This window comes from Melanerpes formicivorus, unplaced genomic scaffold (genome assembly GCF_026170545.1).
Source record: "Melanerpes formicivorus ecotype bairdi unplaced genomic scaffold, bMelFor1.0.p_v2 SCAF_148, whole genome shotgun sequence".
Taxonomy (NCBI): domain Eukaryota; kingdom Metazoa; phylum Chordata; class Aves; order Piciformes; family Picidae; genus Melanerpes; species Melanerpes formicivorus.
The window spans coordinates 429,260-456,379 of NW_027142500.1; the positions used below are offsets into that span (position 1 = coordinate 429,260).

The window sequence follows — 27,120 nt, forward strand, 5'->3', positions numbered from 1 at the left end:
CACTCTGTGGGGACAGCGAGCAATTTTCAACCCTTTCAATTCATACCTCGGTGATCCTTCTCCTTATTGTCAGTAACCCATCTTTGTTTTTGGAAACAAGGCCAACAAATGGCTTCCTCAGGAATGGAATGGAATGGAATGGAATGGAATGGAATGGAATGGAATGGAATGGAATGGAATGGAATGGAATGGAATGGAATGGAATGGAATGGAATGGAATTAACCAGGATGGAAAAGACCTTCAAGATCATCGAGTCCAACCTATCACCCAACACCATCTAATCAACTAAACCACGGCACCAAGTGCCTCATCCAGGCTCTTCTTAAACACTTCCAGTGATGGTGACTCCACCACCTCCCTGGGCAGCACATTCCAATGGCAAATAACTCTTTCTGGGAAGAATTTCTTCCTAACATCCAGCTTAAACCTCCCCAGCACAGCTTGAGACTGCGTCCTCTTGTTCTGCTGCTGGTTGCCTGGGAGAAGACACCAACCCCCACCAGGCTACAACCTCCCTTCAAAGAGTTGGAGAGAGCAAGAAGGTCTCCCTTGAGCCTCCTCTGCTCCAGGCTAAACAACCCCAGCTCCCTCAGCCTCTCCTCACAGGGCTGTGCTCCAAACCCCTCCCCAGCTTTGCTGCCCTTCTCTGGACACCTTCCAGCAACTCAACATCTTTCCTAAACTGAGAGGCCCAGAACTGGACAGAGGACTCAAGGTGTGGCCTAACCAGTTCTGAGTACAGGGCACAATGAATTTCCTGCTCCTGCTGGCCACACTATTCCTGATACAGTCCAGGATGCCATTAGCCTTCTTCACCACCTGGGCACACTGCTGGCTCATGTTCAGCCTACTATCATCCATGCAGCCTATAAGCCCTTGTGAAAAAACCTTTCTGTGCCCACACCAAATGTTGAAATCATTGAGAATTTATGTCACCCTTTGAGGACAGCTGTGATCTAAGTTATCACCTTGACAGCTGTGATCCAAGTCATCACCTTGGCACTATGAAAAATAGCTCCCCAGAGAGTACAGAAAGATTTTTTTCATGAACAGTAGGCTGAAAAATCAGCACACCAGCGAATAATCCTGGAGACAGAGGGATGGATGTGCTGCCCAGGGAGGTGGTGGAGTCCCCAAGCCTGAATGTGTTTAAAGGTGGTTTTGATGTGGTGCTTGGGGCTATGGTTTAGGGATGACCCTTGTAGATGAGGGTTCTGGGTTGGACTTGGTGGTGTTGAGGGTCTCTTCCAAACTGAATGTTTCTGTGATTCCATGAACAGAACAATGAAACTGTACTTCCAAACCTCAGGCAAAGCCCTGGCATCTGAAAAAGGAACATGGGATTTTTCTGCATGTTGAATGCTGCTGCTCCAAAAGCAAGTCTGTGACGGGTTTGAAAGTTCTTACCTGCCAAAAACACATTGCTGCCTGGAATATTAATGAGCTTGTCATCAAAACCGGGCCTGACAGGAGCCAAGCAGATTTAGCACCTTCTTTAAAGGACTAACAATGCTCTCTTCTGAAAGTTTGAGAAGAATTTGTGCTTTGACAAGGAAAAAGACAATGCACTGCTTGTGCATGGGAAACCTCTCAAACCCCAGCAGAAGGGCTTGAGCTCGCAGCCAGGAACCAGGCACTTTCACATTTTAATCTCAAATCCGCCCTTGGCTTCCTGCGCAGCAAAGAGCTCTTTCTTCATTTCAACAAGTTTAAACCAGGGTGCAGGGAAGAATTAAATGTTTACACTGCAATTTGAAAATGTAAAGTGCTAAGAAGGAGCACTTAGGAAATGAACTTGGTAAACTTTTTTGCTTGCTGCCATGGTATCCACCATCCTCAACAGCCTCCTACTTCACGGGCCCATCGACTGCATAACCTTAAGCACTCCCCCTCTGTAAACTACATACCTCACTTGAGAGCTGATGTACAAAAATCAGCTGTCTGAATACCTTAACACTTACAACAGCTTCCTCTGGACTGATCACAAGAGAAATTACTTGTTATTAATTTTCACATGCTGGATTTATTTTAGCTTTTATGTTTCAGGAATATTATATAAACAGAATGTTGGTTGTAGGAGTACCCAGGAATGCAAGAAAACATATGGCTCCAACTCCCTTCAGTATTCCTAGCACATTCCCCACCAATTTTAATTTCAACTGGCTTAAGTGGAGGAGGCAGGGAGAGACTTGAATGCTCTCATCCTCTGCATATCATGATGATGAGGTGAAATCACAGCACCTGCTCTCACACACACACAGAGCCTTCCATTTGGCTGAAAATTTAACACTGCCACTCCCCTTTGGGTGAGGAAGGGACTCTTTGTGCTGTGCTTTACATCCAGTGTCACTTTAATTCTACCTCTGCTCCAGGATGGCACTGGCAATCTCCAGTCTTGAGGCTTCCCCAGACTTGGCCATGAGTCTGTGCCTGCTCTGCTGAGTCCACCAGAGTTAACTACGAGAGCAGAACCACACATGTGTGTTTCTAAGTGGCATCTCAACAGGTTAAAGGGTGGGTGAACCTGACACACACACTCATGCATCCAGCCTGTGCCACATACCTTACCCAAGATTAGGCACTGTGATGGCAAATATTTGAGGTGGACAAATACATATTCCTGTCTAAGCACAAGTACCTCCACCCACGCTTGCCTTGCCTCCCACAAGTCTGCTCTTTGCCCTGGGGTTGTGATGCCCTAGGGTACAACAATCCTCAGGTGTCAAGATTTGCTCTGGGTGAGGGTCACAAGGTTTTGCAGCAAGCCCTCATCAGCACTGACCCTGCCACACTGTGTGCTTCCAGTTAAACAAGGGCTGCACCTGCCTCTCACCAAGCTGGGCAATCTGCTCTAGATCTTAGAATCATGGAATCTTCTGGGCTGGAAGGGACCTCCAAAGGTCATCCAGTCCAACCCCCTCTGCAGTCAGCAGGGGCATCCTCAACTAGATCAGGTTGCACAGAGCCTCACCTTGAATATCTCCAGGGATGAGACCTAAACTACCTCCCTGGGTAATGTGAGCTCAGCAGTCCAGGGACTGAATATTTTGCAGGTTGTATGGCAGCAGTAAGAGGCCTCAGGAAATATACAGAAGACAGAATTAACCAGGTTGGAAAAGACCTTTGAGATCATCAAGTCTAACCTATCACCCAACACCATCTCATCAACTAAACCATGGCACCAAATGCCTCATCCAGGCTCTTTTTAAACACCTCCAGGGATGGGGACTCCACCACCTCCCTGGGCAGCACATTCCAATGGCCAGTCTCTCTTGCTGGAAAGAATTTCTTCCTGACATCCAGCCTAAACCTCCCCTGGCACAGATTGAGACTGTGTCCTCTTGTTCTGGTGCTGGTTGCCTGGGAGAAGAGATTAACCCCTACCTGCCTACAGTCTCCCTTCAGGTAGTTGTAGAGAGCAAGGAGGTCTCCCCTGAGCCTCCTCTTCTCCAGGCTAAGCAACCCCAGCTCCCGCAGCCTCTCCTCACAGGGCTGTGCTCCTATCTTGTGCTGCTCTTGTTTGCAAGGCTGCATGAATCACCAGTGAGGTGAGGTGCTGATTCCTTCATGAACTCTGAAGACTGAAGGAAAAATGACGCTTGAATAATTAACAGAAGCTAATTGCTTTACACACTAACACTTTGCACACTTGAGGGAGCAGGTGTGGAGCATGAGACCCTCACATGCCTATCACTACAGTGAGCTCTTACAGGAACAGACAGGAATAGAGCAGTTTTGCCTTTCCCCCAGAGTGCTGCATTATGCCACAGACAGCTACTAAAAAGCTGACAGAATGTAAAGGTCCCTGGAGACCTCAAAGATTGGGAATACTCCAGATAGTACAAGGACAGACTAAGGGAGTTGGGGCTATTCATTCTGGAGTAGAGAAGGCTCCAAGGAGACCTAACTGTGGCCTTCCAGTATCTGAAGGGGGCTACAAGAAAGCTGGGGAAGGACTTTTGAGGGTGTCAGGGAGTGATAGGACTGGGGGGAATGGAGCAAAACTAGCAATGGGTAGATTCAGATTGGATGTTAGGAAGAAGTTCTTCCCCATGAGGGTGGTGAGACACTGGCCCAGGGGGGTGGTGGAAGCCTCATCCCTGGAGGTTTTTGCAGCCAGGCTGGATGTGGCTGTGAGCAACCTGCTGTAGTGTGAGGTGTCCCTGGCCATGGCAGGGGGGTTGGAACTGGCTGATCCTTGAGGTCCCTTCCAACCCTGACAATTCTCTGACTCTAGGTTTCCCTGGGAGATTTAGGAAAGAAACCAGAAGCAAAAACCTGCAGCTATTCAAAACACTCACAAGAAAGTTTTCAGTCCAATCTAACCCACATGAAGTCTTCAGAATGGACCTCTTGCACACAAGATACCTCTCCAAGCAACAGCAAGGGCAGGCTCCATGAGTTGCTCCAAGCAGTCAAAACCTTCCTAAAGCAAAACTTTCTAGAGAAAAGATTTTTTGGTCCTGGTCACAGCTCACGTCCTGCTTTGTCTGGTTATCCTGCCAGAAGCATACATGAACTCATAAGAATAACAGGAGGATTAGGTGAAGCTTGTTTTTCAAACCTTTCCCACCAGTTCATCTCCTTTGCCTGCTTATAAACACCCTCCTTCGTCTTTGCTGTGTGTCTAATTAGCCAGGAGATTCTGCAGGCAGGCTTAAAATAGGAGCTGAAATATAGTGGCTTTGCAAGTTATGCACATTAAAGGAGAGGCAATTAAAATTTCATGCTATGAAATGTAAACTGATCATCTCAGGGGCCTGACAGGGATTTCTCCACCGTACAGGACAGGGCACAGCCGGCCAGCTCCAGGGTGGGTGGGTTTCCTCTTCCTTGCAACACTTACTAGCCTCTGCCCAAGGCAGAATAGGAGATGTGATGGGTTGCTTTCATGAATTATTTATCCAAGGAAATAGGCATAATACCATCAGCTAAGCATCTCTGGCTTCTATTTAAAATCAATACTGCAATAAAGCTTGAGACATTAAAACAAAAAAAGAAGGTGAAATGAAATTAAAACAGACCAGCAAGGAAAGCTCTGCTGTGAACATGCCTTAGAGGTCAATTAAAAGGAGATCGAACGCAGGGCTTGGATTCTGTAGCAGCTGTAGTTAAAATCCTGTGGTACCTGATGGAGACATAGGGTGGTTTTCTCTGATGATCACAGAATGCACCAGGTTGGAAGAGACCTCCAAGATCATCCAGTCCAACCTATCACCAAGCCCTATCCAATCAACTAGTCCATGGCACTGGGTGCCTCATCCAGGCTTTTCTTGAACACCTCCAGGGACGGTGACTCCACCACCTCTCTGGGCAGCACATTCCAATGGCCAATCTCTCTCTCTGGGAAGAACTTCTTCCTAACATCCAGCCTAAACCTCCCCTGCCACAGCTTGAGACTGTGTCCTCTTGTTCTGGTGCTGGGTGCCTGGGAGAAGAGACCAACCCCCACATGGCTACAACCTCCCTTCAGGTAGCTGTAGACAGCAATAAGGTCTCCCCTGAACCTCCTCTTCTGCAGATTAAACAACCCCAGCTCCCTCAGCCTCTCCTCACAGGGCTTGTAACCTGCTGACAACCTTTCTGATAGCATCTCTCAAAAAACCAAAAGAGTTTGGCTTAGGGTTTTTTTTCTCAGCTAAAAAGAATACTTCAGTGTAGCAAGCATTTTTCCTTTGGCAGTGGATCAAGTTGCACCAAATAGCAAGAGGCATCTTTTAGAAGGTTTCCACAAGGGAGGCTACCACTCTGCTTTTCCAGCAGTTCCTCCCCACACCTGCTCTCCTCTTCTTTTGAAAGAAAAAAATAATATGCAGGGTATTATATTACTGAAACATCAGGGGGGGCCGCCAGGATGTGAAAGGACCCTTTCCAAGAACGTTTGTTAGTGGATGCAACAGGGATGTGCTCATGTTTTGCCATGATGGTTCCAGGGCACACTCATGCTTCCCATGAAACAGTGGCACCTTCAGATTGCAGCTTTAATTAAAAATATTTCATAGAATTATAGAATGCTTTGAGTTACAAGGACCTTTAAAGGTCAGCTAGTCCACCCCCCCTGCAGTGAGCAGAGACACCTTCAAGTAGATCAGGCTGCTCAGAGCCCCATCCAACGTGAAGTCATCTGTGATCCAGGACCCGAAGATTTCCAGGAATGTGGCTCCTACCACCTCCCTGGGTAACCTGAGCCACTGTTTCATTACCTTCACTGTAAAAAGTTTCCTCCTTATATCTGTATCTAGTGTAAACTCCTGGCCAAGCTGTCAGCCTGTGGCTTGGACAGCAGCACTCTGCACTGGGTTAGGAACTGGCTGGAGGGCAGAGCCCAGAGAGTGGTGGTGAATGATGCTGCATTCAGCTGGCAGCCACCCACTAGTGGTGTCCCCCAGGGATCAGTGCTGGGCCCCATCCTGTTCAATATCTTTATTAACACCACCACCATATCAAATCTCTGTTAAAGGTGACCCAGGAACAACTAGTTCTCAGAATGCAGTCCCTATAGACAAATGTAAGGGCATTATGGTATCCTGCTTTTTTGCTGCATCCCCCTCTCCTCCCTCCCCTTACCATCCTTCAGGATCACTTTTGTCTCAGTCAGGCTGATCTTACATTTTCACATGCAGAGTCTCACATCTGTCAGACACTGGGCAATAAGGAAGACAGCATTTGGTTATGAAACACCTGACTTGAATTTCATTGAGCCAGGTAATAAACTAGAAAGAAATGAAGTTTTACTAGGCAGAAGCAGGTTTCTGCCATAAGTCTCTAGATACCTGCCTGCCTGATAATCACAAATGGAGTTGTTTTTTTTTCCTGGAAAAGAAAGATGAGAAGCCTCACACTGCACTTACAGCCAGTAGGAAATGACATCTCCTCCAACGTAAAAGGGCAGCATCAGGCAGGGCTGAGATCGTGTAATTAGTTAAGCAAAACAAACACATTCCATACATGCCACCCTTTGAAGGAAGGGAAACTTCTCTGGGTTCTAATCACAGAGTGCTATGCTGCTTCATCTGGCTTTCCTATTAAAACAATCTTTCCTTGCTATAAAAACCCCAAAACACCACCAAAAAAAGAGAAATCATTAGCTTTCCATATAGGGAAGCACAAAGAGGGGCAGTGGGAAGCATGCACTTCTTGGCTGGAAGCAAGCCACAGACAGTTCCAGGTGAGTGGTGTCTGTCCAACACCATGGGCTTGTCAGATTTTGGAGCCCTCTCCACCCTCATGGCCCCCCCCCATTCCCAATACCTCGACAGGAAAGGAGCCATCTGTGAATCCTCTGGCGCTGCTTCAATGTTTTACAGCTGTAATAACCACTGATACAAAGCAAAGAATGTTTCCTAGCCCCAAATTCCTGAGGTACTTTTCTAAACAGACACAAGTGGATGGGGCTTGGTTACACGAAAAACACTGCACCAGGCTGTGAGGAAAGGTGCAGAGGAATCAGGATCTGCAGATAATTGAGCTGAGCTATTCTCTGACCACTCAACCTACTTGTCCAGATCCAAACTTCTAATCCTCACATCTGAACTGCGTTTTTCTGGCAGTTTGCACCAAGTCTTGGCTACATCAGATGAAAAATCCTTGGAGGAGGGGGCTTAAAATAGTGGTGATCTATAGATGTATACACAGGGGGCATTTTGGCAGTATTCCTTATCACTGGCATATGGGGAGCAAAGTTTGACAGTTGCTGATAGTGCTTTGGATACTGAGGTCACCTCTCCTATGAGGACAGGCTGAGAGAGCTAGGGGTGCTCAGCCTGGAGAAGAGAAGGCTCCAGGGAGACCTTATTGTGGCCTTTCAGTACCTGAAGGGGACCTACAAGAAGGCTGCAGAGGTACTGTTTGCAAAGGCCTTTAGGGATAGGATGAGGGGCAGTGGTTTGCAATGAGATTTATATTGGGTGTTAGGAGAATGTTCTTTACCACAGGGGTGGTGGAACACTGGAACAGGTTGCCCAAGGAGGCAGTTGAGGCCCCATCCCTGGAGATATTCAAGGTCAGGCTCCACAAAGCTCTGATCAACCTGATCTAGTGGAGGATGTCCCTGCACACTGCAGAGTGGTTCGACCAGATGACCTTTGGAGGTCCCTTCCAACCCAAACCATTCTGTGACTCTCTGTTGTGGTCCAAAAGCAAATCTCTTTTAGGCACCAGGCAGCCCAGCCAAACAGGCCTGGAGAATGTGTTCCTAAGCACCGGTGCTCTTGGAAGGGCTGGGAACAGCACCTCTCCCAGTGCCTATGCTTTAAGGTTTAGTCCTTTCTCCAAAGCAGAGCTGCAAAGGATCCTCTTGCCTGAGTAGAATGATATAAAGTAGAGTCACTCTGTACCAAAAGCCTGAATGCATAAGCACTTAATGCAAGCAACTAAGGCTCCAGTGGTAATTTCAAATGGATGGAAGACTCAAAGATGCTAACCAGAGCAGAGTGGAAAGCAAGGCATCTAGCTGACAGGAAACTCGAGTCCTGCTGCAGTCTTGCTTCAAAAAGCACAAGTATTATTTCAAATATTTTCACATTCCTTTCTAACCAGAAGCTCCCTGGGTTGTACAGCTGCTCACTGACAATTTGCCCAAGAAACTGAGTAAATTGCTTCATCCTGAGCTCCTCTCTGTTGTGGTTACACTGCTGCTAGTCCTCAGACTCAGGGCCAGCTTCAGGCAGGCGGTCTGACAGGCACAGGAAAACCCCTACCTTAGCACAAGGGTGAGTGGGAGCAACAACCTCTGCTCCGTGCCAGGGATGCCTGCCACAGCTTCATGCCATCAGTCCTTTTCTCAACATCTGGCTTGTCTTGAAGGGGTGGGACAGGCCAGCTGTGCTCAGGGGTCAGTGGAGGCCGAAGCAGGAGCCTGGAGAGGAGTCATCCTCGTGAGCAGCCAGCGCTTTACAGATGCCCTTCAGTTACACTGTGCATGAGCCCTGGAGCAACTCAGCTCCAGCTGGAACAGCACAGGCAACTGCTATGCCCATATGGCACGGCCAGGAACAGACAACCTTGTGGGGAGAAATTTGCAATACACACCCTTGGCAGCCAGCAGAAGCCTCCAGAGCTCCCAGTACCACCCACCCCTTTAACACTTGCAACAGGCTTTTCTGAAGTCATTCTGCAGCCTGCATTTCTTCTGCACTGGCGTGCTGAGTGAACATAGGGGCATAGCCACATGAATTTTACAGCTGTCAGGCAGCATTGTTAACAGGGGGAAAAAACCAAAACTAACCTTCCAACTTTGTGCTTCAAAGCCACAAACCCTTGGTCCTCATCTTAAACAGAGCTCCTAATTAAATTAGTGATGCTACAGCTCACACGCTCTCTGCTGCCACTTATGGCATAGCTACCAAACTTAACAGGGAGCTGGTGGACTACATTTTACATTGCAAGCTATGCTCTAACTCTTAACAATAGTTTTTTCCTCTGGTTAAGAGGATATTTCTAGAAAAGCTTCAAGACTGCAGCAGTTACCTGCACCAAGTTAATTGGTTAACTGAAATAGAAACTCATTAGCTGCTTAACCAAGGGCTAAGATGGAGTAATGTCTGCACATTCACTAGGAGGAACCTTTAAGACAAGAGCTGCAGTAGATTAGCAATTCCTGAGTGTATCTGACTAACAGATTCAAACAAAAGAGGCCATTACTATGTTAATTACTGTTTGCCATAAAGGCCAAATATCATTGAATTTGAGTATTTGAGGAAAAAAAGCACCTTGCAGGGCAATTGCAAAAGAGGAAAAGAGGAATTCATTATTTGCTCTGCTGTTGGCTGTTAAAAGCACAACAATAATCATAGGATGGCTCAGGGTGGAAGGGACCTCAGAGATCATCTACTCCAACCTGCCCACCATGGGCAGGGACACCTCTCAACTAGACTCAGCTGTTTAAGCCCTCATCCAACCTGGCCTTCAACACACCCAGGCAGGGGGCAGCCACAACCTCCCTGGGCAGCCTGTTCCAGAGCCTCACCACCCTCCTACTGAAGAACTTCTTAAGATCCAACCTGAACATACTCTCTCTCAGCTTCTTAAGCTTTGTAGCCTCTGTAGAACACTAACTGCTTTTCCATTTAAACTTTCCATCACTTTTGCAATCCATTTGTGTGAGTGTCATTCTTTTAGCCCTTTCAGGGGCAAGAGAGGATCTGTCTGGCCTCAGACAAGCACAAAACCATTCCCTCTTGTCCTGTCTCTAGACACCCTTATGAAAAGTCCCTCTGCAGCCTTCCTGTAGGATCCCTTCAGCTATTGGAAGGCAGCTGTAAGGTTTCTTTTTGTGTTATTTTCCTTCCTTATTGTGTGGGGAGAGAGGAGGGCTTGTGAGAGTGGGCTGTGTTAACTCAGGACAATAGTACCACAATATTACTTGATAATGCAATAGAGCTTTTTCTGCTAACAGCAGCATGAGAAATTCAGATTATATCACCTATTTTTACTGCTGCTTGTAACCTATTTTAAGTGCTGCTTGTACTCAATAGCAGCTTCCAGGGTCCCACTGTAAGCTTTAGAATAGAATAGAATTAACCAGGTTGGAAAAGACCTTTGAGATGATCAAGTCCAGCCTATCACCCAACACAATCTAATCAACTAAACCATGGCACCAAGCACCCCATCCAGTCTCTTCCTAAACACCTCCAGTGATGGTGACTCATTTACTACATGCATGGTCTAAATAACACCTCTAAAAACCTGCTACTGAGTAACCTTGGTAACTTTTTCTCTTTTTTCCTTCTGGGAAGGACTAACCTGGAATGCTTAGCCATATTAAAATATCAAAACAGACAAGGGGCAACAGTGATGATTGTCACTGCTAATCTCTTTTTCACCCAGACTTTGCCAAAATCTCACAGAAATTCAAAATAATTCCCCTCTTTAATGAGCTTGCCCTCATAAAGTTCAACCTTAAGGGATATTTTTAGGGTGTTACTCATAAGTACTGAACAATGAGCAATGCATTGAAGAAACCAAAATACCAACACAGAACTAACCAAAACAAAGCACAATTAAAACCCCATAAACTGTGTCTAATTATAAAACAAAGAATTAAAAGAGGAGTATAAAATTAGATGCTAAAGCTGTTAGTCTGCCAGCCTGGAGTATTTCTAAATCTTTCCTTATGCACTTACATTGTACTTTTTCTACCATGAGCTTAGCAGAGAAACAGCAAGGCAGCAAAGTCACACCATCAAGAAAAGGGTCAAGGGTAACATGTCACAGATCTGTCAGGGTCCAGCTTAGGAGTTAGCTGTTCTTCACCCCACAACCATGCAGCTAAATCTCTGCTTCTTCATAGGATGGTAGAATGGCTCAGGTTGGAAGGGGCCTCAGAGCTCATCCACTCCAACCTCCCCACCATGGGCAGGGACACCTCCCAACTAGACTCTGCCGCTCAAGGCCTCATCCAGCTTGACCTTCAACACCCCCAGGGAAGAGGCAGCCACAGCCTCCCTGGGCAGCCCATTCCAGAGTCTCACCACCCTCCCACTGAAGAGCTTCTTCCTAAGATCCACTCTAAACTTCCTCTTCTTCAGCTTCAAACCATTCCCACATAGGTATAGTTATAGTTTTATATCATTTATATTTGCATTTATATTTATAGACACACACAGATTTATAAATGCAAAGACTTAGGTTACAAACAGCAGGTTAGATCCACTCTAAACTTCCTCTTCTTCAGCTTGAAACCATTCCACCATGTGTATATTTATAGTTAGAGTCATATTTTTATATTATTTATAGTTATAGCTATATTTTTATAGTATTTAAATGTGTATAGTATTTATGTTTACATTTATATTTATAGACACACAGAGATTTACATATGCAAAGATTTAGGTTAGAAACATCAGGTTAGATCCACTCTAAATTTCCTCTTCTTCAGCTTGAAACCATTCCACCATAGGTATATTTATATTTATTGTTATATTTTTATCTTATTCATATTTGTGTTTATGTTTATATTTATATCTTATTTACATTTATATCCTATTTATATTTACATATATAATAATAATAATAAACCAGGTTGGAAGAGACCTTCAAGATCATCGCGTCCAACCCATCAACCAATCCAACCCACCTAAACAACTAAACCATGGCACCAAGCACCCCATCAAGTCTCCTCCTGAACACCTCCAATGATGGTGACTCCACCACCTCCCCAGGCAGCCCATTCCAATGGGCAATCACTCTCTCTGTGTATAACTTCTTCCTAACCTCCAGCCTAAACCTCCCCTGGCACAGCCTGAGACTGTGTCCTCTTGTTCTGGTACTAGCTGCCGGGGAGAAGAGACCAACATCCACCTGTCTACAACCTCCCTTCAGGTAGTTTTAAAGAGCAATAAGGTCACCCCTGAGTCTCCTCCTCTCCAGGCTAAGCAACCCCAGCTCTCTCAGTCTTTCCTCACAGGGCTGTGTTCCAAACCCCTCACCAACTTCATTGCCCTTCTCTGGACACCTTCCAGCAAGTCAACCTCCTTCCTAAACTGAGGGGCCCAGAACTGGACACAGGACTCGAGGTGTGGCCTAACCAGTGCAGTGTACAGGGGCAGAATGACCTCCCTGCTCCTGCTGGCCACATTGTTCCTGATGCAGGCCAGGATGCCATTGGCCCTCCTGGATGCCTGGGCACACTGCTGGCTCATGTTCAGCCTACCATCGACCAGTACCCCCAGGTCCCTCTCTGCCTGGCCGCTCTCCAGACACTCTGACCCCAGCCTGTAGCACTGCATGGGGTTGTTGTGGCCAATGTGCAGAACCTGGCACTTGGATGTGTTCAATCTCATGCCCTTGGACTCTGCCCATCTGTCCAGCTTGTCGAGGTCCCTCTGCAGAGCCTCTCTGCCCTCCAGCAGATCAACTCCTGCCCCCAGCTTGGTGTCATCAGCAAATTTACTGATGATGGACTCAATGCCCTCATCCAGATCATCAATAAAGATGTTAAAGAGCACAGGACCCAGCACTGATCCTTGGGGCACACCACTAGTGACTGGCCACCACAGAGATTTATATATGCAAAGATTTAGGGTAGAAACATTCCCAGAAGTCCTGTCCCGTAATCACTATCTCCTTGCAGGACTTTCCCAGCATGAAAACTGGCCATGATCACTGAATAAATTGCTTCTGCAATTTTGTCAGGCTCTAAGCAGAGGTGGCATTCTACTAAATGCCATTATTGAAGTTTAATTTCTATTTTATCTTTGATTGCTCCCTTGAGAGCTGAACATTCTACCAGCTGGCAACATCTACGTGGAAGCACACGAACAGCTACTCCTGACAGAATAGGATGGGCTCTACAGCATAAAGTTTCCTTAAGGAGAAAGAGGCTTTTCTAAAAAAAAAAAAAAAAAGGACACAAGAAAATTAATTGCTTGCTTGATTTCATTGTCTTTCCAGCACAAATAGAAGATATTTCAAAGGAACAGAAATACTCTACAGTAATTGTTGTGTGCAAGCATGTAAAGAGTCGGTCGGGGATTTTTTTTCCCCCCCTCTGGCTGCTGTAGCCAAAATATAAATCATTTTCTGCTGTGGTGTCAGGAAGTGTATTGCACTAAATTAATCATGAGCTACTTTAGAAAAGGGACAAAAGATCCACTGCGAAATGAAACAAATCTCTCTGCGCCTGTTTTCCATTTGCATTGTCATCACTCACCTTTAGAAACCGATGGAAGTGAGATGGGAATGCTGCTGAAATGCATTCAACAGACCCTCTGTGTGTGTGTATGTTAGCCTCCCTAGTGCTCTCTGCTGTGCTTCCAGCCACAGGAAAAGATAAAGCATTGCAACCTGCACACGAAATAATCTTCTCTCCCTGCCAGGCTCCTCGCACAGGGACACACTACAACAAACTCCAATGCAGAAACCACACAGCCTGCAAGCCAAGCCGGGTGTCTTCTCCCAGCGTTTCCTGGTCCCAGACGTATTCTGCTGGGGTAGATAAAAGTCTGTCTCATTGCAAAAGAAAAGGAAACAAATCAATTCAGAAGGGAAATGGAGTTCTTTTAGAAAGCTTTCCCTAAGAAGCTGCAATAGTTCTGCAGATGTGCACAAGTGGGGAAAGCTGGGAGCGCAGAGATCAGGCAGCTCCATCCCCGCCATCCTGCACCCGTGACTCGGCTTGCTTTTATCTTTTATGTCAGGCAATCAAAAGAAAAAGCCATTTTATTTACTGACTGAGGGGAAAATAAACTCATGCCAATTAAAGAACAGAAATGATGTCTCTGTGGTTTTGACTGGAAGCATTTTAAAGTTATAGGAAAAAAAAACCCAAACTCTTAAATTTAAGTCGCTCAGACAAGGCTTCTAGCTCTTCATCTGCCTTCCTCTGCTCCCAGGGCAGAGTGAGCATGCACTGAGCTGTTAACTCTCTCCTTTCAAACTGCCAACCCACAAACTACGCCATCCAGTAATATTTAATAGCCCTGCTTCAATAAAGGACTTGGCAAAATGCTTCTGGGAAGACGCCTTTCTCTGGACCATGAGCAACAGCAGTTCAAGGCAGCCTCAGCTTCACAACTGACTTTGAAATCAGAAAGCATTTACCAAAATATTTTGAAGTCCCTTTTCCCTCTCTCCTCAGTCTCCAAAAGTACTTTTTCTGTAGCTGGCCACAATCCTGTCTGCCTTTCTCACTTAGGGCTGCTCAGATCTTCATTAGAATAAAACAGAATAGAAATAACCAGGTTGGAAATGACCTTCAAGATCATCAGGTCCAACCTATCACCCAACACCATCTAATCAACTAAACCATGGCACCAAGTGCCTCATCCAGGCTCTTCTTAAACACCTCCAGGGATGGGGACTCCACCACCTCTCTGGGAAGCACATTCCAATAGCCAATTACTCTTTCTGGGAAGAACTCCTCACCTCGAGCCTAAACCTCCCCATGTGCAGCTTGAGACTGTGTTCTCTTGTGCTGGTGCTGGTTACCTGGGAGAAGAGACCAACCCCCACCTGGCTACAACCTCCCTTCAGGTAGTTGTAGGGAACAAGAAGGTCTCCCCTGAGCCTCCTCTTCTCCAGGCTAAGCAACCCCAGCTCCCCCAGTTTCTCCTCATATTAGATCAGGACAGTCTTCTGATTCCTGACTCAGAAATGCATCTGGTGATCTCAGAAGTCCTTTCTAACCTGGATCACAGGTCTTGCTGGTTGGACTCGATCTCAGAGGTCTTTTCCAGCCCAAACAGTTCTATGATTCTATGACCGTGTAACCTTAAGCCTGTATAGTAATTCTCAGCAAAAACAGGTCAAGGTATGTGCTGAAGCACTGCTGAAACCGGGCCAACTGTGTGGGTTTCCTCCTCACACAGCAAGTTACTCTCTCCCTCTACAGCAAAGCCACACTTACCTGTAAAATGTAGTATAATCCACCGTTGAATGACAGCTCTGAAACTCCCACCCTTTGAGCTTCTGGCACTCCCGGTGGGCTCGGAGTTTCACCCTGACCGTGCCGTGACAGAGCTCGGGCACAGGTTTCCTCTGCGGCCGGCTGCAGAATTCATTGGACTCCACACGCCAGGACTCAGCAAAGTCATCCACATCAAACTTAAAATTCCCATCCCCTCCAATCAGGTCATCTCGCTTGTGCCCATTGTAATTGCCACACAGACCACAGAGTTTGCCTTTCAGGTGTGGTGCAGCCATGACTTCCACGAAGCTGTCTCCATCCCATGAGATTTCCAAGCCTGACAAAGAGATGCACACACAAAACAAACAAACAAGCAAAAAAAGAAGAAGAAATTTAGGATAGCAAGCTGCACTGCATGTTTATGAAAAGTGTTCATAGGAACCTAAATCAAAGGCTCTGGCTTCCTTCTGATAATGTTAGATTTCTGTTTAACTCACTCTGGCAAGTTTGGTACTTCTTAAATCACAGTCATAGAATCATGACTTAGGTAGGAAGGGACCTCAGAGATCATCTGCTCCAACCACCCTGCCATGGGCAGGGACACCTCCCAACTAGACTCATGCAACCTGGCTTTGAACACCCCCAGGGAAGAGGCAGACACAGCCTCCCTGGGCAACCTATTATAGAGTCTCACCACCCTCCTACTGCAGAGTTCCTTCCTAAAATCCAATCTAACCTTACCCTCCCTCAGCTTAAAACCATTCCCCCTTGTTCTGTCTCTAGACATCCTGATGAATAGTCCCTCTGCAGCCTTCCTGCAGGATCCCTTAAGGCAGCTCTGAGATCCCCCTGGAGTCTTCTCCAGGCTGAACACCCCCAGTTCCCTCAGCCTATCCTCATACCAGAGCTGCTCGAGTCCTTGGATCATCTTTGTGACCTCCTCTGGACTTGCTCCAGTAGCTCTGTGTCCTTCTTATTCTGGGGACACCAGAACTGGACACAGTATTCAAGGTGGGAGCTCACAAGAGCAGAATAAAGAGGAAGAATCACCTCTCTTTGACCTGCTGGCCACGTCAATTACAATAAAATCACACCTGTCTATTGTTGCTCCTCCTTGCTAATGAAAGGGAATGTCCTCAAAAATCTGAAGCCAAGGCCTTTCAACACCTAATTGCAAAATTCTGCTTGAATTTGCTTGAGCAAATTTCTACCTAATTTCACAGAGGGCCCAGAATTTCAGCTATTGTCATCCATTGCACAGGTCATGGGTATACAAAGGACTCCACAAGACTTCACCAGTGGTGACTTTGTGGAAAACATCTTTTCCTTGCCTCAAAAGCTGTTAAAAGACAAGTTTTACTCTGGGATTAAAACTAGTGCAAGGCATTCTGAGCTGCATGCAGGCTGTTCATTCTCCAGGCATTAATTAACCAACCAACCCACCTCTTGAAGCTGTCTTCACCAGTCAGCAACAGCGAGGCATGCTGGTAAAGATCTAACCTGCATGGGTGACTGGGATTTAAGTGCTCTGCTGCAATCAGTTTGACAGTAAGGTTGGGCACTTCTCATCCATCAAAACCCAAATTGCTTTTTGTGGGTGAAATCCATCTTGCCTGTCCCCAGCTAAAAGCTAGGGGTCCAGCTTAAGGCCAGCATCTGGGCTCTCTCTCTGATGGAGACCAACAGGCAGCTATGGGTCACAAGACAGATGTCTACGGCAGAGGGAATAAACTCCCTTCAGAATGTCTTTCTGTTTCCAGTGGTACTCACAAGGGCCTAGAGATCAGGTGGAGACTGAACTTCATTTAATTTACAATCACATGGGCAATTGCAAATTAAATGAATTCCATCCTTTGAGGAGCAAATATGTACCTCATAAGGGCAAGACATTTTGGTATCCTATGGGATAAAACACCCCCAAGAATTACTGTTGCTTAACTGCTACTCCAAAATGGCCTTCTAAAGTTATTTCTAATGTCTGATGAATGCTGCTGTCCATGGCAGGGGGGGCTGGAACTAGATGATCCTTGAGGTCCCTTCCAACCCTAACAATTCTATGATTCTACTGCTTCACATGTCTGCAGTGATCCTGCGTCTGGAGACCACAAATAATTTTGTTGACTTCAATTTATTTCCATGAAGCACTTGTGTGCAGCAGGATAAAACACAGGAACCTGCTTTTAAACGGGGTAATGGAGATTTTACCCTCTTCTCTCTGCCTGGCCAAGAATACCAAACAGTATCACTGCACAGTGCAGCACCAGGGCTTTGCTCCAGCTCTCAACATTTGCTGTGTGGGCTGGCTTAGCACCACCCTTTCCTCTTGTAAATCAGTGCTTGTCACTATATCATCCAAATCCTGTCCTATCCTCATGTAACTAATTAACATACCAGTGACTCACTTCAAAGCTGGAACCTTTCCTTTAGCAGCACATCCCATTGTCTCCTGTAACAATTTCTACTTGCACCCCAGAGGAACAGGGTGAGGCTCCAAGAGCAATCCTGGCGACAGAATGGGTGCTTTGCTATCGGGACACGCTGTCCTGGGGCCTCCGTGGTTCACACCATGGCCCCAAAAGTTTGGGGAATGATTTAGCCAGCAAGGTTAGGCAGATAATTCTCCACTATTGGTCACTGCAGTCTGTTGCATTGTGTTTTCTTTTCAGAGAAGGGCAACAATGCTGGGGAGAGGTCTGGAGCACAGCCTATTAGGAGCAGCCAAGGGAGCCAGGGGTGTTTAACCTAGAGAAGAGGAGGCTCAGGGAAGACCTTATTGCTCTCTACAACTACATGAAGGGAAGTTGTAACCAGGTGAGGGTTGGTCTCTTCTCCCAGGCAACCAGCACCAGAACAAGAAGACACAGTCTCAAGCTGTACCAGGGGAGGTTTAGGCTGGATGTTAGGAAGAAATTCTGCCCAGAAAGACAGACTGGCCATTGGAATGTGCTGCCCAGGGAGGTGGTGGAGTCACTGTCCCTGGAGGTGTTCAAGAAAAGCCTGGATGAGGCACCCAGTGCCATGGACTAGTTGATTGGATAGGGCTTGGTGATAGGTTGGACTGGATGATCTTGGAGGTCTTTTCTAACCTGGTTAATTCTGTGACTCTGTGTTTCTTACCACTATATGGTAGCAGTGATAGCAAAAGTTGTCCTGAGCTGACTATGCAGGAAAGTAGTTTCAGATGATCTAACAAAGCCAGCATGGAGAGGGCCACTATGTCCTCCAAAGGCACTTTACACCCAGTCAACTGAGAAATTGTGCAAAGCTACAATTGCTAAGGAGGCCAGCACAGTGGCAAGGGGGACAGCTGCCTTTTAAGCTTCTGCAGCCATTATCATTGCTGGACAAATCCAAATCCCAGCTGTCTTTTGCTTCTGACAACGCTGAACAAAACAAAACACAGCTTGGTTTGCAGACATTACATTAATACTGCCGTGCTGGCATTTAGAAAGACCTTGTCATTAAGTTATAAACTAAGATTTCTTCAGACCTGTGAATCATATAAACTTTCTCAAAGCCTGAAGCACCAAGATCCAAATTCTCAGGCAGTTCTCTTTAGCAAAACCACTCCAGTTCTTAAGGCAGTATTGAATTTCTGCCCCAAATGAGCTCCCTTGACTCCAAGCAGAGTTGCAAAAGGCTGCCTGATGATTCCATCTTAACTTGCCTTCTGCAACTTATGTTTTCCTCCAGCCAAGACTTACTGATTTTCTCCTGAATATTTGTGTGTCCACTGTGAAAGTTAAGTGAATCTGCTCTGTACATGCTGCTCTGTGAACTTGAGGTTTGCCAACAAGAAAGACATGAAGTTAGGACTTTTCATCTCAGCATATAATATGCAGATTTTAAACTACAGAGGGTCCAGCTTCAGCTACTGGATCTCATAGAATAGAATCATAGAATCAACCAGGTTGGAAGAGACCTCCAAGATCATCCAGCCCTAGCCAATCAACTAGACCATGGCACTAAGTGCCTCATCCAGGCTTTTCTTGACGATCTCCAGGGACGGTGACTCCACCACCACCCTGGGCAACACATTCCAGTGACAAATCACTCTCTCTGTGAAGAACTTCTTCCTAATTCCAGCAACTCACTACCAGTTTAACTGCCACAAAAGGATGCACTTTCCTCTAGCTGGCTGTTGTTTAATTACACTGTACTCTGCTGTAATTGCTCAGGTGGAAGGGTAATTTCCAGCTCTGATGAGCAGGCTAAGCGTTTCTGCCCATAACAGAGCTGATGCCCTGTGCAGTTAACAAGGAAGGGCATTTACTTCTACAGGCATGAGAATTTTGTCACAGCCTGGCCACATTGTGCAGTGTGCTCCCTTTTTTGTTTGCTTGCAAGCAGAAAATTCAGTTGTTTTCTGTAAACCAACAAAAGCTCTGACAGACAGGATTATGCTAGGGAGCGATGTCTGAAATGGTCTCCGTGGCAGACAGAAATTGTTTGGGAGAGTTTCTTGGTGCCTTATACCTCCCCTTCCCTCCCCTCCTCAAATGGATGAGTTTCCCATTCACTTGGACAAGGATCAGAATTACAGAAATGTGAAGCCAAAGGATGCAGCAGCTGTCCCATCTGGGGATGAAGAAAAGGAATATTCTCTGAGTTACTTTTCAGGGCTTTCCAACTTTCCCCATTCCTTGAATGATGCTTAACCAACTTGTTACTTGATTTCTTCACTTGGCACACTACACGCTCTAGTACATCTTAAAAAAACCCCTTTTGGATTTATGCACATCACACACTGAGTTTTCCCATGCTGGGAACTCCCATCCATTGTTCTGCATGATTTTTCACGGTAAAGGCATCCTCAAGAACTGGCAGTCTCTAAAGGATGAGGGAATCATAGAATCGTTAGGGTTGGAAGGGACCTCAAGGATCAGCCAGTTCCAACCCCCCTGCCATGGCCAGGGACACCTCACACTACAGCAGGTTGCTCACAGCCACAGCCAGCCTGGCTGCAAACACCTCCAGGAATGAGGCTTCCACCACCTCCCTGGGCAACCTGTGCCAGTCTCTCACCACTCTCATGGGGAACAACTTCTTCCTAACATCCAATCTCAATCTACCCACTTCTAGGTTTTTCCCATTCCCCCCAATCCTATAATTCCCTGACACCCTCAAAAGTCCCTCCCCAGCTTTCCTGTAGCCCCCTTCAGACACTGGAAAGCCACAATTAGGTCTTCTCAGAGCCTTCTCTGCTCCAGACTGAGTGCCAAAGTGGTACAGAAAACCTCAGCAAAGAGGCTTCACGCTAAAGATCAGCACAGAAACAACAACAAATGCTCCTGCACCAGAGGGACAGATAAGCAGCTCCAGCACCATGACCCTCTCTTCTCCCGTTGTCTTTACACACCACTTGTAGCCAAGCACTCAACACCAACCTCACCCATGAGGCAGTACCTGCAAGTGCAGGCTGACAGAATTGCTGCTGCACGGCGTGCAGGCAGAGAGCTGGTGAGGAACTTTGCAACAAAACAGGTTTGCACTGGAAAACGCCAATTCATCAGAACTGAAATGCTTCAGGGAGACATCTCGGGTTCAGTGAACTTCCAACACAGCCCAGGCAAGGCTCCAAGCTGCTTTTCCTGCCAGCTCGCCTGGTGGGCTGCCTGGAAGCTTGGACTCTCAGGGTATACAACTCCAGGAGAGCCCAGCCATGCAGGTTGCCCCGTAGCCAGGGACCACAAAGCTTCCTGAAAGTTTGGGCTCCCCTGTTTTATCCAGAGCTGAGCTCCCAGCTCTGCAAAAGGGAAACCAAAAGCCGTGGGAATGCTGGCTGAGCTGTGAGCTCCAGACTCTGCGCTTTCCAGCCCAATTTTACTTCGAATTTTGCTTCTAGTGCAGCGGGTTTATTTATTTTTATGTTACTGCCTCCCTCCCCCTTTGTTTTTTTTTCACCCTATACTGGGAAAGCAAATATTTAAGAAAAAGAAATCCATGTTTCATTCTGAAACAGAGAAAAATCACTCATTTTTTTAAGGTTTTGGGGTTTTTTTACCCCAGCTCTAGGAATTTCCCTTGGAACAAAAGGTTTGTCTTTCAAGCCATTCTGCTCAGCACATTCCTCCTCTCTGCAACCTCTCTGCTGCTTGTCCTCTCCCAGCAAAATGGAGCCATGTCCCTCTGCTGCTTTCCAGGTTTTATGTGCTGAGGAAAGGAGGACTTGGGCCATTGTGCTGCATTCAGCAAGAGAAACCTGACCCTGCTCTGCTCTGGGGAGGGATTTGGTCTCTACAACTACCTGAAGGGAGGTTGTAGCCAGGTAGGGCTTGGTCTCTTCTCCCAGGCAACCAGCACCAGAACAAGAGGACACAGTCTCAAGCTGCACCAGTGGAAGTTTAGGCTCGAGGAGAGGAGAAAGTTCTTCCCAACAAGAGAGATTGGCCATTGGAATGTGCTGCCCAGGGAGTGGTGGAGTCACCATCACTGAAGGTGTTTAGGAAGAGCCTGGATGAGGCACTTGGTGCCATGGTTGAGTTGATTAGATGGTGTTGGGTGATAGGTTGGACTAGATGATCTCTGAGGTCTACTCCAACCTTATTGATTCTATGACTCTATGGTTATTTAGGCTGTAATTTGCAGTGATTAGACCCTGTTTGGTATGTTGTCATATGCCATGTTTGCACTCCCTCTCTGCCAGCACATGGACAAGGATGCCTGCAGCCCTGTCTTAGGCTTGCACCACAGACAAATGGGGTAACAGCAGGGTGAGCTGTCCTTCATCCTCCACTGAAAACTTTTCCATGGCCTGTGGTTGGCTAATGAAATCCACATCACCAGCATTCACAGCTCTCAGCTGGCTGCAAAGAGAAGCCTTCAAGATGCTTTTAATTAGAGGTTGTGAATAATGGTCAACTGCTGCGCATTTTACAGACAGCCACAAAAATCTGCACTGCCACTTGGAGGAATGAGCCCCAAGCTCAGATCCACATTATGCAGACTTCACATTTCCAGGGGCAAAATGAACAGGTGTCTAAATTCTCAGCTCAACAGTGGGTGCTAGTGTCCCCCCTCTGAAAAAAAGTCACACAAATGATGCTATGTAATGGCTACAACTCTGCATCATACCTAGGACCATCTCTCCGTAAGAGAGATCAGTTTTCCTGGTTTTCCCACTGCATTTAACTCAATTAACAGTAAATTGCATTCTTACTGAAAGAGTACTTCACTGTGTCAATGAAATCTCTCAGGAGTCCAGTAGCACCTAACACCTAATCCAGGTGAGACCTCATCTTGAGTACTGTGTTCAGTTCTGGGCTCCCCAGTTCAAGAGGGACAGGGATCTGCTGGAGAGGGTCCAGCAGAGGGCTACGAGGATGATTAGGAGACTGGAGCACTGCCTGGTGAGGAAAGGCTGAGGGACCTGGGGCTTTGTAGGCTGGAGAAGAGAAGGCTTAGAGGGCATTTAATAAATGTTTATAAATATCTGAGGTCTAGGGGTCAGGAGGGAGGGGACAGGCTCTGCTCACTTGCTCCCTGGGATAGGACAAGGAGCAATAGATGTAAGCCTCAGCACAGGAGGTTCCACCTCAACACAAGGGGGAACTTCTTTACTGTAATGGTCACAGAGCACTGGAGCAGGCTGCCCAGAGAGGTTGTGGAGTCTCCTTCTCTGGAGACTTTCAAGGCCTGTCTGGATGTGTTCCTGTGGGACCTGAGCTAGATTGTATGGTCCTGCTCTGGCAGGGGGATTGGACTTGATGATCTCTTCAGGTCCCTTCCAACCCCTGACATCCTGTGAGCCTATGAACACGTGCTCATGAGAAAGTTTCAGGCTTGCCCTCAGTATTTATCTATGCCAGGATACTACAGGTTCAGAACAGTTTATCAACACAAATGTAAGTCCTCTGCTTTAACATTTTGACAATTAATGTATTTTCCAGGACTCAGAAGACCTTAGAGTCTGTTGTCTCCACTCTCTATTTCTACAAATAATGTACCAGATTCACTGAAGTTTCTGATTTCCCTTTGCTTCTGGAGCTGCAGACCCTCTGTTCCTGCCACATTACTCAAGCACAAAGCAAATGCAACAAGATAGAACTAAAGAGCAAATGAGGTCATGGTTTTCAAACCAGGACATCCTTTTTTGCCAGGTAGCCCCAGTGAAGTGTTTCTTAAACTCACTCCAGTCATCAGTAGCTGTGACTTTATGTAATTTCAGAATGTTGCTGCAACCAGGAAGAAAACCTGAATGTTTTGTTTAAGAACTGATCTCCTCTCTGTTCTTACCTGTAATTATCAAAGGAAGACCCTGAATAAGCCACTCTGAAGTTACTGGAGTGACAGATTAATCTCTGCAGACATTTAATTGTCAGCTACAGAATCATAGACTGGCTCAGGTTGGAAGGGACCTGCCCACCATGGGCAGCGACACCTCTCAACTAGACTCAGCTGCTCAAGCCCTCACCCAACCTGGCCTTGAACATCCCCAGGGAGGAGGCAGCTGCAGCCTCCCTGGGCAGCCTATTCCAGAGTCCTAACACCTTCATATTGAAGAACTTCCTAAGCTCCAGTCTAACCCTACTCTCTAAAGACCTCAGACTCACAGCTGAGATTTCTGTCTGAATTGTGGGAATGTTGAAAGCATTTTGGGTTTCTCAGCTCTCCAAAGAATTACAACTATATTTATTACCACCATCATACTTTTTTTACTGTCTGCTTTTCATATTGCCCTTGAGAATGTGTCCAGAGAAAGGCAGCAAAGCTGGTTAGGTGTCTGGAGCACTGCCCTGTGAGGAGAGGCTGAGAGAGCTAGGGGTGTTTAGCCTGGAGAAAAGGAGGCTCAGGGGAGACCTTATTGCTCTCTACAACTCCCTGAAAGGAGGTTGTAAACAGGTGGGGGTTGGTCTCTTCTCCTAGGGAATCAGAAACAGAACAAGAGGACAGAGTCTCAGGCTGTGTAAGGGGAGGTTTAGGCTTGACCATAGAAAAAGGGGAAGTTTAGGCTTGACCTTAGAAAAAGGTTCTTCACAGAAAGAGATATTGCCTATTGGAATGGCCTGCCCAGGGAAGTGTTGGGGTTCCTAGAAGTGTTTAAGAAAAGCCTAGATGAGAAACTTAGTGTCATGGTCTAGCTGATCAGTTAGGGTTGGGTGATCATTGGATCATTTGATGATCTTGGAGGTCTCTTCCAACCTGGGTGATTCTGTAAGCATGGTGGTGGAGTCACCATCCCTGGAGGTGTTCAAAAAAGGATTGGATGTGGCACTTGGAGCCATGGTTTAGTTAATCATGAGGTGTTAGGTGATAGCTTGGACTTGATGATCTCTGGGGTATTTTTCAACCTTATTGATTCTATGATTCTATAAAGTTCTTCAAGGAGCAGGCACACACTGACACACACACACACACACTTGCTCTACCTGCTTTGGTTGTCACTTTCAGCAAGTAACCATCCAAATCGATGTGAAACTGCGGCGTCTCGCAAGGCAGTGAGATGCGGGTCCCGTTCCACTTCACTGTGAGGTGCTGCTGGAGGCTGATAGTGCTTCTGCCCAACACAAGCTCCACTGCCTTTGTCCAGGAGAAAGAGCGGGTCCGGCGGGCATCGTTTTTTACCAGCACCTGAAAGGGTGAGGCAGAGGAGGAGCAGTCTTTCGTCAAAACGTACTGACATGTTCCCTGAAAGTTAAATGTCCGGCCGTCAAAAGTGTTGTAGTGAGGGTCTCCAAATACAGTGCAAACTCCAGGCTCTGCAGGTGAGTGAGAAACAAAAGCACCACGTGAGGGTCAAATCGTCAACAACAACAACAAAGCAGCAGATAAGAACTTTAGAGAATGCAACACTCAGCCAATCTATTGACTGAATACAGAATTAACCAGGCTGGAGAAGACCTTTGAGATCATCGAGCCCAACCTAGCACCCAACACCATCTAATCAACTCAACCATGGCACCAACTACCTCATCCAGGCTCTTCCTAAACACTTCCAGTGATGGTGACTCCACCACCTCCCTGGGCAGCACATTCCAATGGGCAATCTCTCTTTCTGGGAAGAATTTCTTCCTAGCATCCAGCCTAAACCTCCCCTGGCACAGCTTGAGACTGTGTCCTCTTGTTCTGGTGCTGCTTGCCTGGGAGAAGAGACCAACCCCCACCTGGCTACAACCTCCCTTCAGGGAGTTGGAGATGGCAATGAGGTCTCCCCCTGAGCCTCATCTTCTCCAGGCTAAGCAACCCCAGCTCCCTCAGCCTCTCCTCACAGGGCTGTGCTCCAGACCCCTCCCCAGCTTTCTTGCCCTTCTCTGGACACCTTCCAGCAGCTCAACATCTTTCCTAAACTCAGGAGCCCTGAACGGGACACAGGACTCAAAGTGTGGCCTAACCAGTGCTGAGTACAGGGCAGAATAACTTCCCTGCTCCTGCTGGCCACACTATTCCTGGTGCAGGCCAGGATGCTATTGGTCTTCTTGGCCACCTGGGCAGACTGCTGGCTCATGTTCAGCTGTTCTCAACCACTTCCCCCAGGACATTTCTGCCTGGCTGCTCTCCAGCCACTCCAAGCCCAGCCTGTAGCACTGCCTGTGGTTGTTGTGGCCAATGTGTAGAAACTGGCCCAGAGCCTGGGCTGCATCAAGAGAAGCATAGCCAGCAGGGCGAAGGAGGTGATTCTCTCCTCTGCTCTGGTGAGACCCCACCTGGAGCACTGTGTCCAGTTCTGAAGCCTCTATTACAGGAAGGATCTGGAGGTGCCAGAACACATCCAGAGAAGGGCCACGAGGGTGAGCAGAGGGCTGGAGCTGCTCTCCTATGGAGGCAGACTGAGAGAGTTGGGGCTGTTCAGTTTGGAGATGAGAAGGCTCCAAGGAGATCTTATTGTAGCCTTCCAGTATGTGAAGGGGGCTACAAGAAAGCTGGGGAGGGACTTTTGAGGGTGTCAGGGAATGATAGGACTGGGGGGATGGAGCAAAACTAGAAATGGGTAGATGCAGATTGGATGTTAGGAAGAAGTTGTTCGCCATGAGGGTGGTGAGAGACTGGCACAGGTTGCCCAGGGAGGTGGTGGAAGCCTCATCCTTGGATGTTTTTAAGGCCAGGCTGGATGTGGCTGTGAGCAAGCTGCTGTAGTGTGAGGTGTCCCTGCCCATGGCAGGGGGGTTGGAACTGGTTGATCCTTGAGGTCCCTTCCAACCCTGACAATTCTTATTCTCTGATTCTACGTTTGCAGCCATAGACTGGTCAGAGAAGCTGCAGCTCTAGGTCAGGCTGTTTCCACACTCATGTCAATGATGCTGAGTTACCCTACAGTTACCCAGCAATTTGATTGGGTTGCCTTGCAATCAAAGAGAGTAGCAAAGTTATTTGCCTTGCAGCCCTCTGGTATAACAATAGGTCCTAACCACATGTCCTTGCTGCTGGTTCCTGGAAGAAGGAATCTCAAGGCAGACAAATGCATACTGCTGCTGCCAGCTGGATACCCTTGGGCTCAGGCTGCTTTTTAAAGCTGATGCCTGCTTGAGGAGGAGGGCTTGGTGCACTAACAAAATTCGACTGATCAGAGAGCTGTGAACAGCATCAATCAAAAAAATCCACAAAACCAAATCCCAGCAAAGGATAGGAGAGTAACAAGGAACACAACTTACCCACTGAAAACAAAATAATAAATGAAATAGCCAACTAGCAATGACTATTTGCCAAAAAAAAGGCAAATTCAGACCTATACAACAGAGACAACCTAGATGATATGGAGCAGAGGCAGGGATCTGCTGGATCGAGATGCAGCTCTTACTATGCCACACACATTTCTCAGCAGAGTCTTTCAGCTTAG

General features: G+C 46.9%; 1 protein-coding gene across 1 annotated transcript in view; it reads right to left on the minus strand.

Annotated features, from left to right (window-relative positions):
- The window catches only part of BMPER (BMP binding endothelial regulator), a 209,491-nt gene that overhangs the window by 44,694 nt on the left and 137,677 nt on the right, over positions 1-27,120 (minus strand). The window contains 2 exon segments of the mRNA XM_068168656.1: positions 15,348-15,684; positions 24,716-25,045. Coding sequence (XP_068024757.1) covers positions 15,348-15,684; positions 24,716-25,045 — 667 coding nt within the window.